We start from the raw sequence: 17,736 nt of genomic DNA, 5'->3' as shown, positions 1-17,736 counted from the left end.
ACGTCTGGCCAATATAGTTTTGATGCTCTCATATTTATACCGTAACTCATCACTACCAACCAATTTGTCAGGGTAGCTGGTATCTTTCATCTCCTTTGTAAAAATGCACTGACTTGATGCCACAGCATTCTGAACACTCATGGCAAAAAAGCATGCTACTTTTATATAGATTTGCTTGCACCAGTGAGATGACTAGATTTGGCCCGTGGTTTATGATTTATGTTTTTACTGATTTGTAAATGAGGTCTCAATATGTTATCCAGATTTGCCTTAAACTCACAATCCTTTTGTCTCAGCCTCTTGAGTGCTAGAATTACAGGCACGTGCCACCATAACCAGTTAAAACTTTCATTTTCTTAAACATCACAAATAGTTACTGACAGCACAGAAGTGCCTTCATCACCTATTGTTATGTTTAGATTTTAGCTTGTTAGTAATCTTTGAGAATTCTAGACAGTGAAAGAGAAGGATGGAATTTTTGAATATATCCTCTATTACTAATAAACTTCAGAGGGTAGTTTTAGGTTTATACTCAAACTGAAAATAGAGTTCCCTTAAACTTCCTGTCACCACAAACATTAATTAATCTTCACCAGCATTATCATTATTTTTTAAAAAAATAATTTTATGTGTGTGTTTTGCCTGCATTATGTCTGGGCACTATGTGCATGCAGTGTCCACAAAAGCCAAAAGAGGGTGTCAGACCTTTGGAACTAAAGAGTGTTGTACTCTAATAAAATTTGCCTGAAGATCAGAAGACAGAGCCAGCCACTAGATTAAACACAGAGGTCAGGCAGTGGTGGCACACACCTTTAATCCTAGCACTCGGGAGGCAGAGGCAGAGATCCGGATTTCTGTGAGTTCAAGGTCACACTGGGCTACACAAGATTAATCCAGTCTTTTAAAAGAGAACCAGAGCCAGGCAGTGGCTTTACACCTTTAATTTCCAGCACTTGGGATCACACATCTTTAATCCCAGCACTAGGAAGATTGAGACAGGAAGTGATATGGCTGGGCAGAGAAAGGAATATAAGGCCGGAGGAGACAGGAACTTGCTCTCTTTCATGCTGAGGAGTTGGTGAGGTAAGAGGTGGTGGCTGTGGCTTGCTCTGCTTCTCTGATCTTTCAGCTTTCACCCTGATATCTGGCTCTGGGTTTTTATTATAAAACCATTTAGGATTCGTGCAACAAGAGTTACAGACAGTTGTGAGCCTTCATGTGGGCGCTGAGAAACTGAATCTAGGTCTTTTGCAAGAGTAAAAAGTACCTTTAACCACTGAGCTATCTCTCCAACCCCCATTATTATCATCTTCAATTGGAGAAGGGAAGACTTTTTAGAAAAATACATTCATTGCTGGATTTGAAATGGTTTTAGCACTAAAAACAATACTGGTTCTAAGTGCAGCTAAAGTTGTATGCACATCTATTTATACACATATACTTGTTCTTTGTTCAAAGTTGGCATTATGGGAATCCTATTTCTGGGAAGCTTCTACTCTTTTTTATTGATCTGAAATTTAAATAATAAAAATGAATCTCAACTTTCTGTGTGTACTAGCACTAACTCAAAGACATCACACCGGGACCTCCCCAGCCATGTGAGGTGACTGGTTTCAGGCTCTCTGCTTCTGAAGACAGCTTGGTCTTGCCTTTTGCTTTCCTAGACACAGTGCCACTCTTGAAGCTGTTCTTTGAGCTTTCCTTCTTAACAGACTTTGAAAGGCTTTCTTACCTCTTTGAGCAGGACACTTAAACCAAGAAAGATAAAAATACATTTTTCTAAAAAATGCTTTGGTTATATTCCAAAGATTCTGATTTATTGTGTTTATCACTTTTAATAGCCTGTAATTTGGTTTTTAATACTTCTGAAGGAACAGGCCTTTCTAGAGCTAATTTCTTGCCATACTGCACTGTTGTTGGGGGTTAGGCCCTACGCTTCTTTCCTTTCAGGAGCTCTGGATTTTCCGTTGCTGGTCACTAGTACTTGTAAACACTCAGAGGGAATAAACTTGTACTCATTCTCTGATCACAGAATCTAGAATCTAGCTAAACAAGTTTGTTACTCAAATTCTACTTCTTCTAAGCCTGACATTTGAGGTATGGGCAATTTCATGAGTTATGTATCATAGCCTCTCAAATTCCCTTTCTGTTTAAAACAACTAAAGTCATCTTATTTTGCTGGACATGGTAGCCCATGCATTCCAGCCCTCAGGAGGCAGAGGCAGGTGAATTTCTGTATGTTTGAGACCAGCTCTGGTGTACACACTGAGTTCCCAGGCCAGCCAAGGCTACAGCCCCTGTCTCACAAAACAAAACAGCTCATTTTGCCACCACTAAAAATTCTAACCAGGATATTCTTAGTGATGAAGCTAGTACTCTCCTGATCCAATAGTCTCTCAAGAATTGGAGACTACGTTTTCAAACACAGAAGTCATTTTGTGGGACACTTCATACTCAACCATGATATGATAGAAATAGTAGTTTGTTTGTTTCGGTAACCTATCACTTATCTCTAAAAACTTACACATTAGATGTTAATTTTTGGGTGGTAAATTCATATAACAAAATCTACCACCAGTCACGTTTAGTATACTCATGTCATCCTGGCACGATTATTATCTAGCTCCAGAGCATTTTCATCACCTCAAATCTAAGCTCTTGATTTTTAAAGATAAAAAATATCACTAGGATATAGCTAAGGAATATCTTAGTTCATGAGTCAGCCTTTGTACTCAGCCTGAAATTGTCTTTAAAGTCCAAATGATTTTTCCTTTGCAGTTCACTGACTTTTATGCTTCTTTTATCTGCTCCTGGAGCTCCTGCTTCACATTAGTGCCCTGTTTCTTCCTCTACGGGCTCTTTCATCTTTCAGTAATGGCTTCCTTTCATTTGTAGTATTGTAAAATGGATAGTTTCCCAATTGATCTTTAGTGTGAATTTTACAGGGCATCTACTTTACAATTTGATTAAATGTGAAGATTGGAAAACCATAGGGCTTTTGCCCCTTCAAACATCTTTTCTGTATTTTTTTTTTCCTGAGACAGGGTTTCTCTGTATAGCCCTGGCTGTAGACCAGGCTGGCCTCAAACTCACAGAGATCCACCTGGCTCTGCCTCCCAAGTGCTGGGATTAAAGGAGTACACCACCACTGCCTGGCCTTTTCTGTTTTTATTATTATTATTATTATTATTATTATTATTATTATTATTATTTTGGGTTTTCAAGACAGAATTTCTCTGTATAGCCATTCCTGTCCTAGAACTCACTCTCTAGACCAGGGTGGCCTTGAACTCACGGAGATCCACCTGCCTTTGCCTCCTAAGTGCTGGGATTCAAGGTGCATCATGCCGCCGCCGCCGCCACCACCACCACCACCACCCGCCTTATCTATTTTTAATTTTCTTTCTATTTCTTGCCCCTGGGAGCTATTCATTTTGGCTGTTTAGTGTGATTTTTCTGTCTCTCAAACTACTAGGTTTCCTTGAACTTTGTATGATTTTGTTTTGTTTTGTTATTTTGAGACCAGGTCTCACTATAAAGCCCTGGCTAGCCTGGACTAGCTGTATACACCAAGCTGGTCTTGAATCTGCCTCTGCTCTCTCAGTATTGGATTGTAGGTGTGCATCATCATGTCTGGTTGTGTTTTGCCCAATTCAATCAGTTACCATGGGTTCCCTCAGCACCTGTATAAGAGTGGCAAGATATATTTTGAGCAGAAGAGAAGCAAAGGAAATCTTGGGCAGGAGTTCTCTAATGGGCTGGCAGTGACAGTTATGCTCAGATCCACACAGAAAGCAGGCAGAAGCAGGTCCTCTCATCCTACCTTCACCAAGTTACTGAGGGACTGTAAATGGCTCAGAGCCACTGTCTGCCTCTGTCCCCTTTTTTGAGACAAGGTCTCATTCTGTAGCCCAGGCTGGCCTTGAAATAGGGGCAATCCTCCCACTTCAGCTATCATGCCTAGTTGAAGTCACTGTCTTTGTCCCAGGCTTAGGCTCAGAATCAGGCTCCTTTCTAGGCCACTGGGGTATCCTTTCTCTCTTAGCTTTGTTAACTTCCACACCCCCCTAAAAAGAAGTAAAAAGCTAGATAGATAGAGCTATTAACTATATATAGTCCAGAGGATGCCTGGTACACAGGTGGATAACAGGCAGTATTTATTTCCTAATATAGGGTCTTACCATGTTGACCTATGGCTAACAAAGAAATTCCATCACTATGTTTACTCCATAGCTACTTGTCCCACTCCATCAAATGCAGTTCCTTTTCTGGATACCAGACCAGTCTCATCTTTATTCCTCTGTCTGACCTTTATTCTTTTCTGCAATTATCCTGTTTCCTTTCTGACAGCCTTCCAAGTTTTTTCCTCCCTAGGCTCACAGTATGTGTGCTGGAAGGAGTACAAAGTGCCCTAGGTAGGAAGCATAGCAAAAATTGGGACAGAAGAGGTCCGAGCATCCCCAGAAGCCCTCTGCCCAGCCTTCATTTCCTGTCCTCAGCATCCCTCCATCCTTCCTTCGAGTCAGAGATCTGAGTGTTGACTAGGTTCCAGGCCCCTCGATTCTACTTTTTCTCCATGTTGTCCTGGATCTCCAGCCTTCTCTTTTCCTAAAGCCTATGAATTACAGTATGGGTAGGAAAATGTAACTACAAAGAGCTGAGTACTTGCTCGCTGCCAGTAAGGATCATCTCACCTTAATTTATGACTTCTCTATTTCCTACTGCAAAACATACTGGTCAATGGAGAGACAGCACGGTGTACTAAACAAGCATCAGCTTACTCAAACTCCATTTCCAGTTCACTCAGAGTGACTATTTGACTTCAGGAAGTTAAAAATACGACCTCAGTTTTCTTAGCACATTATGAGCCCTATAAGAAAAATGTTCATGTTTTTCATATAAAACTACCACAAATAAATAGCATCCTTGTTGCTTGTCTTTGATGAATGAAAGCCATTATAAAAGTCATATTACTACTGGATGTGGTGGTGCACAGCTTTGATCTCGGCACCCGGGAGGCAGAAGCAGGTGGATCTCTCTGAGTTTGAGACCAGCCTAGTCTACAAAGCGAGTTCCAGGACAGTCAGAGCTGTTACAAAGAGAAACCATGTCTTGAAAAACAAAACAAAAAGACAAACAAACAACCATGTTACATTTTAGAAAATAGTGACACAGTATTTATTGAGCTTATTGCTACCCAGGCTAGTATGTGCTTCTTTATAAGTTCCTTTAAAATTTTATTACTAAAAATGTTTCAATGGGGGCTAGAAAGATGGCTCAGCAGGTAAGAGCACTGGCTGCTCTTCTGGAGGACAGGAGGAGGGGGGTCAATTCCCAACACTCACGTGGCAGCTCATAACTGTCTGTAACTCCAGTTCCAGGGAACCCGACACCCTCATGCAGGCAAAACACCAATGCACATAAATTAAAAAAAAAAATGTTTCAATGGATGGTATCTTTAAGGTTAAATGAAGATTCTTACCAATACTTTTTTTTTCTTTATTTAAATACACAATGAGGACTTTTTTGAAAAAAGGATCCAGGAATCTGGTATTTCTTACCAAGACAATTTGAAGCATCAACTTGTTCCTTCAAAAAATCAACACACATTTTCTTCACTGGTTCAATCTGGTACTGATTTGCTGCATCTAACAGAGACTGGACATTGTTGCTATTCACAGAAATCCTGTAAGTTAAAGGGAATATTAATTTCACACAATTTAATTACTTAAATATTACTGTAGAATATACTCTCCTATGGCATATGATCCCTCCAACTCCTCCATTACAGTTTTTTGTTCTAAGGAATCAGAAGCAAACCATTTTGTTACAACACTGCTTTTCTGTGTGTGGCAGACCCAGTTTACTTCCCAAACAGAACGGTTCTTCTGAACTCACCTGGCCGTGTAAGCGAATTCCACCAGCTGTTCAATAATGTCAGGCTCAGCGTCTTTGAGTTCTACTTCAAAGGACTTGGATTCAAGCATGTTAGCTGAAAGAAGAGCAGAAAGCAGCGCCACCACAGGTTAACTGAGGAACTGACCCGCTCCAGGTTCTGTGAATACAGAGGGCCCTGGGACAGAGATCTCTGGAGGGAAGCACATGCAAAGGAACCCTCCATGTTAGCAGCACCCCTTGAATTCACCTAAGAGCTTCCTCAAGTGCAAAGAGGAAGACATCCTTCAGGGTCACTCTCCCCTGTTTCCCTCCAAATCCTCAGAGGTAGGGAGGACACCAAAGACAAACCTGAGGCAGATATGTTATTTCACTTGACTAAGATCACAGGACAAGAGACAGGTGTCATGATGGACGCCTGTAATCTCAGCACTTGGCAGGCAGAGAGAAGAGATCACTCAAGGTTCCAGACCCGCCCTGGCTACATGGCAAGCTGCTGTCTCAATATCAATAAACAAGCCTCAGAAACCAATACTAAAGAGTGTAATCAGGCCTAGGTTTCAGGTTCTTTCCACTACAGTGTGCCACATTTTCTCCCCTTCTCCCTCCTTCCCCTCCAGCCCTTTCGAGGCACAAACTTGCTAGATATAATGCCAAGAGCTGCATCTGTTACCCTGTCTATCTACCTCAGGTGAAGAAAACAAACTCTGGACATTCAGGCAGAAACTACCTTTACCATCAAAGACACTGGACCCTTAGGGCTAATGAAAGAACACTCACCCTTTGATCAGCATCACATCTGACCACTTTCATTCTCTTTATTGTTCTATAGCCTTAAGTTCTAAAGAGCTTTAACAACTAGAAAAGATATTTGTATTTAGACTCTACCCAGTTCTCACAGGAAAGACAAGCCCCAGACAACAGGTTCATCTGGAGATACTCACTTGTGAACATCAGGTTAAAGAAGTGGCTTGCTGCAGCGAGGACCACACGGTGCGCAGGTATCTTCCTCTCCTGGACCATGAGGATCACATCACACAATGTTCTCTAGTGGAAGAGAAAAGCACAGAGAAAGGAACTCACTGGCTTGGCTCAACAACATTAAGTCTCACAAAGCAGGAACTGACCAAATGCTGTAATGCCTCTGTCTATTTTCTCCTAAAATCCTTCTTTCCACACACACTTCTAGACTCACAGAGTTGCTGTCAGATAGTATCAAAACTTGGTACTATACCCCGAACAGTCAAGAGGAAAATAAATTAGTGTATCTATCATTAAAGACAATTTCCCCTGAGCTACGGGTGATGGCCTACAGCTGTTGAGAGGCTGAACCTAACAACTTTGAGGCCAGTCTGGGCTGCAAAGGGGGATCCTATCTAGCTTTCACCCTCAAAAGAAAATAGTCTACCAATCCTTCAGGGAAGCCACAACTTTTTTCCTAGTATAAATTCTAAGGCCTTATTGTGAGCTTTCTTCAGGGGAGGAGAATTAAATGATACGATGGCATACTCAAATCATATTTCTTAAACACTGTAGTCTATTTTGATTTCACCAATGATTGTAAAATCCAGAGTGTATGGCACATTAACCATAAAGTAGCTGTCACAGTTCTGATGGGAAACAGAAAGGATTCGGAACACAGAGTGGATGAACTGACTGCTCTGAAGTAATCTTTCCTTAAACAGCTCTTCTCCCAAGCACCCTGCTGGCAGAAGCTGGAGAGCAGCCATTTCTAAATGCTAGGGTGCTAGAAGTGGGCCTACAATAACTTAAATTGCTGGAAAGAAAAAGAAAGGAATACTGAAAAAATGTCAAGGGTTGTCATCTTATAGATGACCTTTAAAGAAAAAATCTTAGGGGAGTATCAAATAATATATTCACAATGAAGCTAAAGATATTATATAGTGAGCTGACAGAAAATGTGGTGGCTACCATTTGCAGCCAATGTCCTAACCACTGGGAGTATGAGGCAAGCAACACATTCTGAGTTTTTGTTTTTATTTTTTAAGTTTTAAATTGTATGTGTATGGGTGTTTACTTGCAAGTATGTCTGTGCACCACATGACACCTGAGAGGTTCAGATGAGGGTGTCAATTCCCTGGGATTGGGATGACTTTGAGATGCCATTTGGGTACTGGGAATTGAACCTGGTCTTCTGCTGAGCCATCTTTCCAGCCCAATATTGAGTGTTTTTTAAATCTTGTTACAGATCTATAATAGTTTAGTAGCTTAGCAGATACAGTTTTTGCAAATTTTAAATATTTTACTAAATGACACGTATTTTACTACCATAGTTTTGGAGGACTTGACATTTCCTACTATGTGTTTAGTTTGCTAGTATTTTGTGTGTGTGTATATATGCCTGCAGGCATGTGTGGAATGCCTGTGCAGACAAGAGGCCAGAGAAAGTTAACAGGTGTCTTTCTTCTTTACTTTCCATCTAATTTTTTGAGTCAGTCTCTCAGTGAACCTAAAGCTTGCTGTTTTCATCAGGCTGGCTAACCAGTGAGCTCTTAGGACTGACTCTCTCTACCCTCTGCTGGGGTGACAAGACACATTTGGCCAAGCCTGGCTTTTCTGTGGGTGCTAGAAATTTGAAATCAGGGAAAATGGCAGAGGTGGTTCCACAGAGGGCATGGACTGTGGCGCTGTTGAGCAGGGAACAGCTGCCCAAGAAGGATATCATCTGCAGGATCACAATTCAGATTCATTTCTTGCAGAGCATAAACTATTAGGAAACACTGAAAATGTAACTAAGATGGCTAAGAGGACCACTTGGTACAGTTCATAGCCATCTTTTTACAGTAAGCATTTCAAAGATACTGAAAGAGAAGCAAAGTGTCAGTGCAAATGAAAGCTGTGGAGCCTCATGACAACAAACTCAAAGACATTAAGTCTAAAGGGACTCTGGATAAGGATCTACCAACAGATACAACATCTGCTGTAAAATGGAGATGAAATCAACTTTCTCAAAAGGGCGGTGCTGCACACTGCTAGTTTATAGGAGCACTATAGGATGGGGCTGGGTTTGATATTAATATTCAACAAGTTCAAAGAAGAAAAATGCCAAGCCTGTAAGTTTCCCAGATGGAATAAGAAAGACTATTAGAGGAAGGCATGAAGCACTGCTGACCATGGGGAGGGGAGAAAAGCTCAGATGGAGACCAAGACAGGATGGAATCATGGGGAGAAAGAAAGGGCAGCCGGATGCCAAAGTCCACCAAATGCAAACCTTGCTTTTTTGAAATGAAATTAGACACTGAGCAGTGCTTCATATTGTTGTAAATTATTATTTGAAGATGTGTTACATTTGTTTATCCTGTAGAACATTTGCTTAATGGTACAAAGATGTGTTGTACTTTTTTATGTTGCATTTGTTTAACTCCGTGAAGCTGTGTTACTTTGCCTGTCTAAAACACCTGATGGTCTAATAAAGAGCTGAATGGCCAATAGTGAGGCAGGAGAAAGAATAGGTGGGGCTGGCAGGCGCGAGTATATATAGAGGGAGAAATCTGGGAGGCAATAAAGAGAAAGAGCAAGAGAACAAGGAGAGGAAGACTTCAGGGGCCAGTCACCCAGCTACACAGCAAAACACGGAGTAAGAAGGAAAGAAAAGGTGTACAGGAATAGAGAAAGATAAAAGCCCCAAGGCTAAAGTAGGATAATTTAAATTAAGAAAACCTGGCAAGAAATAAGCCAAGCTAAGGCCAGGCATTTATAATTAAGAATAAGCCTCTGTGTGATTTATTTGAGAGCTGGGTGGTGGGCCCCCCAAAAGAGCAGAAACAACCAACAATATCATATCTAATGACATCAGCAACAACAAAAACTTGGCCTTCAAACTAAAATTACAGATCTTGTTAGTGTTAGAAGGTATGGCGGTTTGAATGAGGATGCTCACCATAGCTTATACTTGAATGTTTGTTTCCCAGTTAGTGAGTGTTTAGGAAGGATTAGGAGGTGTGTCCTTGTTGGAGAAGGTGTGTCACTGGGGTGGGCTTTGAGGTTTCAAAAGCCCACCCCAGGCCCAGGCTCCCTCTTCTCTGCCCCTTGACTGTGGAAGAGGACTGTAAGCTCTCAGCTACTACTCCAGTGCCATGTCTGCCTGTCACCATGTTCCCTGACATGACGATCATGGACTAACCCTCTGAAACTGCAAGCAAGCCCCTAATTACTGCTTTCTTTATAAGCTGCCTTGGTTATGATGTCTCTTCACAGACACAGAACAGTGGCTAAGACACAAGGGAAAGTAAAAACTGAAGGAGTTAAAACTTGTTTACTTGATCTCAAGTGCCAAGAAATATAATCCCCTATAAATCTCTTGAAATCTCAAATGTTTTATTAGAATGCAGAATACTAAGAATTGCTTGTGTTTTTTGTTGTTGTTTTGTTTTTTTCTTTCTACCTCGTATTGTAAACTAAAAGGCTTTTAAAAAAGTTTGACTTGGGGGCTGGAGATGCTTCAGTGGTTAAGAACACTTGCTGCTCCTACAGAGAACCCAAGTTCAGTTGCTAGTATTTAACTTTAGGATGCTCACAACCTCTTGTAACCCTTGTAAGCAAATAAACTTCCATTTTATAAATTACAGAGTTTATGGTAGTGTTTTACCACAGCAGGAAGCAGACTAAAAATAGTGACTGAGATTAAATTCTCACTAATACAATTTCTATAAGGCTTAGTTTATTCTTTCATAGTTATTCCAACATTTCATCTGGCCTATGCTATCTTCAGCTGTGATATGGGTTATGCTTGTCAAAATAAATTGCTGCCTTAGTTACTGTTCTATTGCTGTGAAGAGACACTATGACCAAGGCAACTTAAAGAAGAAAGCATTTATTGGGAGCTTGCCTACAGTTTCAGAGGATTACTCTTTTAGTTCTTTATTAACATGACAGCAGTCAGGCACGGGGTTGAGAACTTACATCCTGATCCACAGGCAGACAGACATACAGAGAGATGGGGCCTGGTGTGGGCTTTTAAACCTTCAAAGCCCACCCCCATTGACACACCTCCTCCAACACACCCCATTCCAACAAAGCCATACTTCTTAATCCTTTCCAAATACTTCCAGTAACTGGGGACCCCAACATTCAAACATATGAGTCTATGGGGACTTCTTTCAAACATTACACTCCCTGGCCCTAACAGGCCTGTAGCCATATCATAATACAAAATGCATTCAGTCAATCTTCAAAAATCCTCATAGTCTTTCAATCTTAACACGGCTTACTTAGGCCAGGCGGTGGTGGCGCACGCCTTAAATCCCAGCACTCGGGAGGCAGAGGCAGGCGGATCTTTGTGAGTTTGAGGTCAGCCTGGTCTACAGAGCGAGATCCAGGAAAGGCGCAAAACTACACAGAGAAACCCTGTCTCAAAAAACCAAAAAAAGAAAAAAAAAAAAAGAACAACAATAACACTGCTTAAAAGTCCAAAATCTCTTCTGAGCCTCAAGGCAATCTCTCAATTGTAACCCCCAGTAAAATAAAGCAGAGCACACACTTCCAATACACAATGGCACAGAATATACACCACAATTTCACAAGGGAAGAAAGGGGGCAAAGGAAGAAACACTGGATCAAAGCAAGATGGAAACCAGAAGGGCAAACTTCCGAAAATCCTGTGTCTCTAAGTCTAATGCCAAAGGGTTTAGTAGATGCCTTTCCCCTTCCAACTTTGCTGACTGTAGCACACTTCTCTCTTTGGGTTCGTTCCACATCCTGCCTCAGCTCTACTTAGCACGTATCCCATTCCTCTGGCATCTTCAACAGCTTGCTAGGTGTCTCCACCATCGGGTTTCATCTTCAGGGCTTCATACAACAGCCTCTCTGGGTCTCCATGCAGGGGCTCTCCTGGCACCTGCCCAGCCTCAGCAGCTGTCTTTAACTGCAGAGGAAGAAGGTTCCACAACCGTTTCCTGTATGGTCCTTGGAAATCCAGAACCAGGTGGCCAGAGCTGCTAAGTTCTTCTGCTTGCTAGGGCCAGAACTTGTCCCCCCCCCCCCCCCCCCTTGACTTTTATTTACATAAGATTTAACTTGTTGACGGCTTCTAGGCTGAGGAAATCCCTCAGGCTTGTTTCAGTCACAGGTTGCAGGGTTAACTGGGGAGTGGGGGGGGGGGGCTCACTTTCAGGGTACGACTCCCTTTATTCCATTTTGAATCCAGCCTTTCTTTAAACTTCAAACCTGGAGCACAAGACTTGGTTCCAATATTATACTTGCTGGTGCTCTTTTTCTCCTCAAATTGCTCATTTTGTATTTTTCTTGCCCAGTTTGCTCCTTTCATTTTTAGATCTGAATAAGATTGATTACTAGTAACTATGTGACAGTCGATAGTAATCTGCTTTGAAATGTCCTCTGCCATGACATTAATCCAAAACTCTTCAATTTGGCCTCTGGCAAATTTTAAGGACAATAACAAAAAACAGTCACATTCTTTGCCAAAATATCACAAGAATGGCCATTTGCTAATATTCATCTCCCCCTGAAACATCTTGAGCAGGGCCTGCACAGTCCACACTGCCCTCAGGATTACTGTTGTCCATGCTCTTACAAAGATGGCCTATTAAGCCCTACTTAAATCAGTCAATCATTTTTCTAGTCCAAAGTACCAGTCTTGCATATTCCTCCAAACAACAGCATGGTCAGGCCTATCACAGCAATATACCACTCCTTGGTACCAACTTCTGTCTTAGATAGTGTTCTGTGGCTGTGAAGAGACACCACAACCAAGGAAACTCATACAAGAAAATATTTAACTGGGGGCTTGCTTACAGCTTCAGAGGGTTAGTCCATTATCATCATGGGGGGTGGGTGAGGGTGGAAGCAGGCAAACAGGGATTGTGCTGGAGAAGTAGCTGAGAGCTATATTCTGATCCATAGACAGCATGCATGAGAGAGAGGTTCAGATTACAGACCTTTTGATCCTCCGCATTTCTTCTTGTGAATGACAAGAAAGCAAGGTGCTCCTAATTCCTCAGGTTAACCACCATTTCTCAGAATTATGTTGGTAGAGTGACAGTACTTTTACAGAGCTAAAAGCTAGGTCGTAAAGACACTAAACTAAAAGTGACTACAATATTTACAGAAAAATGGCAAGTGCACAAAGAAACAGAATCTTGTAAGAATAAATAATAAGAGGGCCTTGATGCAATCTAGGGCACTCAAGGAGCGAGTGGCATTTAAGGGAAGAAAAGAAACATGAGAGAGAAAGGAGGTAAAGTGTGTTTCAGGTATGTTAGGTTCTGAACACAGGTACCTTGTCTTAGTCAGGGTTTCTATGGCTGTGATGAAACACCATGACCAATAAGCAAGTTGGGGAGGACAGGGTTTATTTGGCTTACACTTCTATATCATTGTTCATCATGGAAGGAAGTTGGGGCAGGAACTCAAACAGGGAAGGAACCTGGAGGCAGGAGCTGATGTAGAGGCCATGAAGGGATGCTGCTTACTGTCTTCTCAATCTGCTTTCTTTCTTCCCATCTGGACCAGGGATGGAACCACCCACAGTGGACTGAGCCCTCCCCCATCATTAATTAAGAAAATGCCCTACAGGCCCACCTACAACCCGATCTTATAGAAACATTTTAATTGAGGTCCCCACCTTCAGATGACCTTTGCTTGTGTGAAAGTGGACATAAAGCTATCAGCACATACCTGAAGGACAAAAGCTAAAAGAACGGGGATGTATGACTGGAAAAGAAGGGTGAGACCAGACAAAAACAAGGCTTTGAGGCCAGCTAAAGGTAAATCTTCACTAGTCATTTATACGTGTCCAAAGAACCTTCAGAAACACTGCTAACCACCATACAATCGACTTCACCCTTCAGCTTCACTTTCCTCCTCTTCCATTTAGCAGAAGATCTCACTGCTTCTTTTTCAGAAAACAAGACTGGGTACCACCCCGAGTCTTCTGATTCCAAACACAGCTATCCTTCACTCTTTCTCAGTAGGAAGAAGAGTTGCCAGGCCTTTGAGACTAACCACGTTTACTTCGTTATCCTATCCGGAATTACCAATTCCCGATTCTCTCTCATACAGTCAACTCTTATTTTTATTAGTATCGTTTCCTTTAGTTTGGTTTTTGTTTCATCACAAGAGGGTTTCAATGAGTTATGCAGCTCAAGCTAGCCCTTAATTTATGAGCATCCTGAATGTTGGGATCACAGGCATGAGCCACCATATACAGTTTGCAATTGTTTTTAAACAGATTGACTTCCCTCCCATTTAAACAAAGCTAAGCAACCTTCACTTGACTCTTGTACTTTCTTCAGGATTTCTCAAGACCAGCTGTTTTAATTTTCTCATATCTTACTCACGACAGCTTACACTAATCTGATTCCCATCTGTTCCTCCATCAAAATAACTATCAAAATATTGAGTCAACAAACTTGTGTGGCTATATCCAATCTGCTTTAATTCTACTCACCTTCTGGCTTTTCATTGGCTTTAAAACTTGAGGTCCTTCTTTTGAAACAATTTAATCCCTGATTTTTCAAAATTCTTATTTTTCTCTTCTCTTCTGGACATTGCTTTTTCATGTTCTTAATGGCTCACTCCCTAAACTTCATCCTAGATTCTTAAGTTGCCAAATGAAGCATCAATGAAGAAGTTATCTTCCGTAGCAGGTAACTGCTATAAATTCACACTTCTAAGCTACAACCAACCATCAGTTGAAGGCAACTGATCATCCTATTGACAAACCAAATGGAACATATCTGAAGATACAAATTATAACCCTTGCTCCAATATTTTGACTCTCATCTAGTTATACATTCCAGAATGTTAAAAGTCACTTTGTATTGAACCCCCACTAAGCTTCCAATCAACTACCAACAGCAACAAAACAACTAACATTTACTTAGATGTCTGGTCCTATTTTAAGTTATCTTAATTTGGTTATCATAACCACACATGAAAGTCATCAGACCTAGGTTTTGTGGATTTTACCTTTTTTAAAAATACTACCTTGTCTTCATTGATACTATTACTGCTGTGGCTAGCAGTTCAGTCCAAAGAATCATCAGAGCTCACTGGACACAACTTCTTCCTATTCAGTCTAACAGTAACCACTCTGAGATCTCTTTTAATTCACATCTTTTAATTTCATTCACATAAAGAAAAAGATCATAGGCTGGGTGGTGGTGGCACACACCTTAATCCCAGCACTCAGGAGGCAGAGGCAGGTGGATCTCTGTAAGTTCCAGGCCAGCCTGGTCTACAGGGTGACTTCCAGGATAGCCAAGGCTGTTAACAGAAAAACCTAGTCTCAAAAAACCATAATAAATCAACAAATGAAAAACTTTTTCAAAAGAAAAAGAGGTTTTAAGAAAGAGCAAATTCTGACTCAGGAAGAAGCAGCACACAAGAAGGCCCTGGCTACTTCATCCACTTCATCCTGCACAGTGTTCACTCCTCCTGTTTTGTGTTCCAGTCAAACTGGACTTTAACCAATGCCCTGCGCTTGCCGTTTTAAAGTAAAGTAGGTCTCCAGCATAAGCATGTTGTTTCTGGTCCATGAGAGGTTCTCTCCTCTGCCTGGGAAACACTCTTATGTTAGTTCTCCATTGCCATTGCTTAGAGAAACTTTCCTGATGGTCAATACACTATCTCCTCCTCCTCCTCCTCCTCCTCCTCCTCCTCCTCCTCCTCCTCCTCCTCCTCCTCCTCCTTCTTCTCCATAATACCCCCACTATTGCAGTTTTACATTTATCTGTGTAGCTCTTAACTAATCAATGTCTCACTCTCCTAACTGACTGTAAACTGCACAGGAAAAGGGCCGTCAGGCTTTGCTGACTATTGTAATCCTAGCAGTATTTCTGTACATAGTAGGCTCTCAGGAAATAGCCATGGAGATGAACGAGTTAGCGAGTCACACTGCAACAGGACAGCATGAATTGAGAGTATAAAAACGGCAGTGAACTCACTCCACTTTGACGTACAACAATAAAAAGAGAGGTATCTGGAGGGGAAGGGTAAATGTTTGCTGCATGATTAAAAAATGAGAAGTTAAAACATGTATAAATGTTGACAGCAAGAAGCCAACAGAATAAGAGGAGTTAAAGACGCTGAACAAAGATGGACCATGAATCTAACTTTTCAGAAGTCAAAGCCTCAAATGTAAAACCGACCTTACATGGTATTATGGCTTAGACAGCAAGTTTACCTCCAAAAGGTCCATGTATGCAAGGCCTGGTAAATGGCACCACTATTTTAGGAGATTAGCTAAAAATTTTAGAAATAAGGCCAAGGTAGAATTAGGCCACTGAAGGCAGGTCCTCTTTTGGGGTAGGGAGTGAGGGATAATCTTGTCCTTGGTCCCTTGGTCTGTGTCCTGTCTATAATAAGGTGAAACGCCACAATCAGTCATGGACTGAACCCTATCAAGGCCAGATCGCAAGTAAATCTTTCCTTCGTGAAGTTGCTGTTTAGGTATTTTGTCACAGCTATGAAAACAAAACCAGCAACACCGAACACTAGTACGAGAAGTGGAATAAGTGCTTAACTAACCTGACCATATAGGGTCCAGAAACCTTTGGAACTAGTACATAAAAAATCCAGAAGAGATTGGAGATGTGGGCTGGAGAAGCCCTAGGATGTTGTAATGCTTAATTTTCATAGAAGCTCAAAGGACAGAATGCCAATAGAAATGCAGAGGCTAGCCGGGCGGCGGTGGTGGCACAGGCCTTTAATCCCAGCACTTGGGAGACAGAGGCAGGCGGATCTCTCTGAATTATGGCCAGCCTGGTCTACAGAGTGAATTCCAGGACAGGCTCCAAAGCTACACAAAAAAACCCTGCCTCGACACCCGCCCCCTCCCCCCAAAAAAACCAAAAATGCAGAGGCTAAGGATGAGAACAAAGATTCTGTGTTACCATACGGCAAAGATGTTGTCTATATTTTGTTCATGCCCTGAATCCTCCTAGAAACCTGAATTTAATCTAGCAGAGGAAGTTTCAAGGTAGCCCAGTATTCAGAATGTGGGGCAGGGAGGCAGGCTACTTTAACCAGCTTTACAGTAAAAATGAAGCAGAAAGACTTGCAATCTGGTCAGAAAAGCCTGTATAAAGTTGAGGCCAAGGAGGCATGGTTTCTGCAAAGTTAGAGAAGTTAAGAGGCCTTACCCTCTCTGAGGAGTGGAGGGGAGAGGGGAGAGGAGAGGAGAGCAGGAGGAGCGGAGGGAGGGAGAACTGCGGTTGGTATGTAAATTGAAAAAAAAAAACCCTAAAATAAAAAAATAAGCAACCAAGGACTGCATCAGGACAACAGAAAAGATGCCTTGAGAGTTTCTTAAGAATTGGCCAGACTCCAGCCATTTCAGGCTCACAGGTATGAATGTATTAAATTCATTTTAAGACATTCTCTTAAGAAAGAGCACCTCCAAGACACCCTTCCCACAGGCTGCCTAGAAAGTTGTTTTCCCCGAGATTCATTTCAATGTGCTTAATCACCCAGGGAGTCATGATAGCCATAGTCTAAGGTGCCTGGTTACTGCTCCAGCTGGTGGCAGAACCTAGTGCTGTTAGGATGCTGGCTTTACAGGCAAGATGCGACAGATCTGTGGAACCCATGAGGATACAACCTATGAGGATGAAGGTGCAATGATTCAGGTTCAGTTGATAAGTCTGGTAGGTTCCCTCTCCTTGTCCCCCTGCTGCTTTTACCAGGACTTTGACCCTGCCTGAGTGTCACTTGACAGGTCTGTTATTTATTAAATCCCCATAGACAGACCCTCTCTCCACCCACTGTGCAACCTGAACTCAGTCCCAGTACCAACCCTACCCACGGTGCTGGCAGTTAAGTCCCCCTGATTCTACCCACCCCCACCCATGGCACCTGCAC

General features: G+C 41.9%; 1 protein-coding gene, 1 long non-coding RNA gene and 1 pseudogene across 7 annotated transcripts in view; 2 read left to right on the top strand and 1 right to left on the bottom strand.

The window, feature by feature from the left end:
* The window catches only part of LOC131906935 (uncharacterized), a 32,673-nt gene that overhangs the window by 2,765 nt on the left and 12,172 nt on the right, over nucleotides 1–17,736 (top strand). The gene's annotated exons all lie outside the window — the stretch shown is intronic.
* The window catches only part of Klhl7 (kelch like family member 7), a 54,319-nt gene that overhangs the window by 30,771 nt on the left and 5,812 nt on the right, over nucleotides 1–17,736 (bottom strand). For 5 of the 6 annotated variants that reach the window (XM_059257805.1, XM_059257811.1, XM_059257806.1 and 2 more), the window contains 3 exons: nucleotides 6,840–6,942; nucleotides 5,899–5,992; nucleotides 5,562–5,686 (listed from right to left, as the gene is read on the bottom strand). In XM_059257805.1, coding sequence (XP_059113788.1) covers nucleotides 5,562–5,686; nucleotides 5,899–5,992; nucleotides 6,840–6,942 — 322 coding nt within the window. Of the gene's footprint in view, nucleotides 1–5,561; nucleotides 5,687–5,898; nucleotides 5,993–6,839; nucleotides 6,943–14,323; nucleotides 14,474–17,736 lie in introns of all 6 variants that reach the window. The other variant, XM_059257808.1, reaches the window with a different exon arrangement.
* LOC131906934 (peptidyl-prolyl cis-trans isomerase FKBP3-like) lies at nucleotides 7,816–9,160 on the top strand (annotated as a pseudogene).

This window comes from Peromyscus eremicus, chromosome 3, assembly GCF_949786415.1.
Source record: "Peromyscus eremicus chromosome 3, PerEre_H2_v1, whole genome shotgun sequence".
NCBI classification, from domain to species: Eukaryota; Metazoa; Chordata; class Mammalia; order Rodentia; family Cricetidae; genus Peromyscus; species Peromyscus eremicus.
This window is presented reverse-complemented; position numbering and strand designations above follow the sequence as displayed.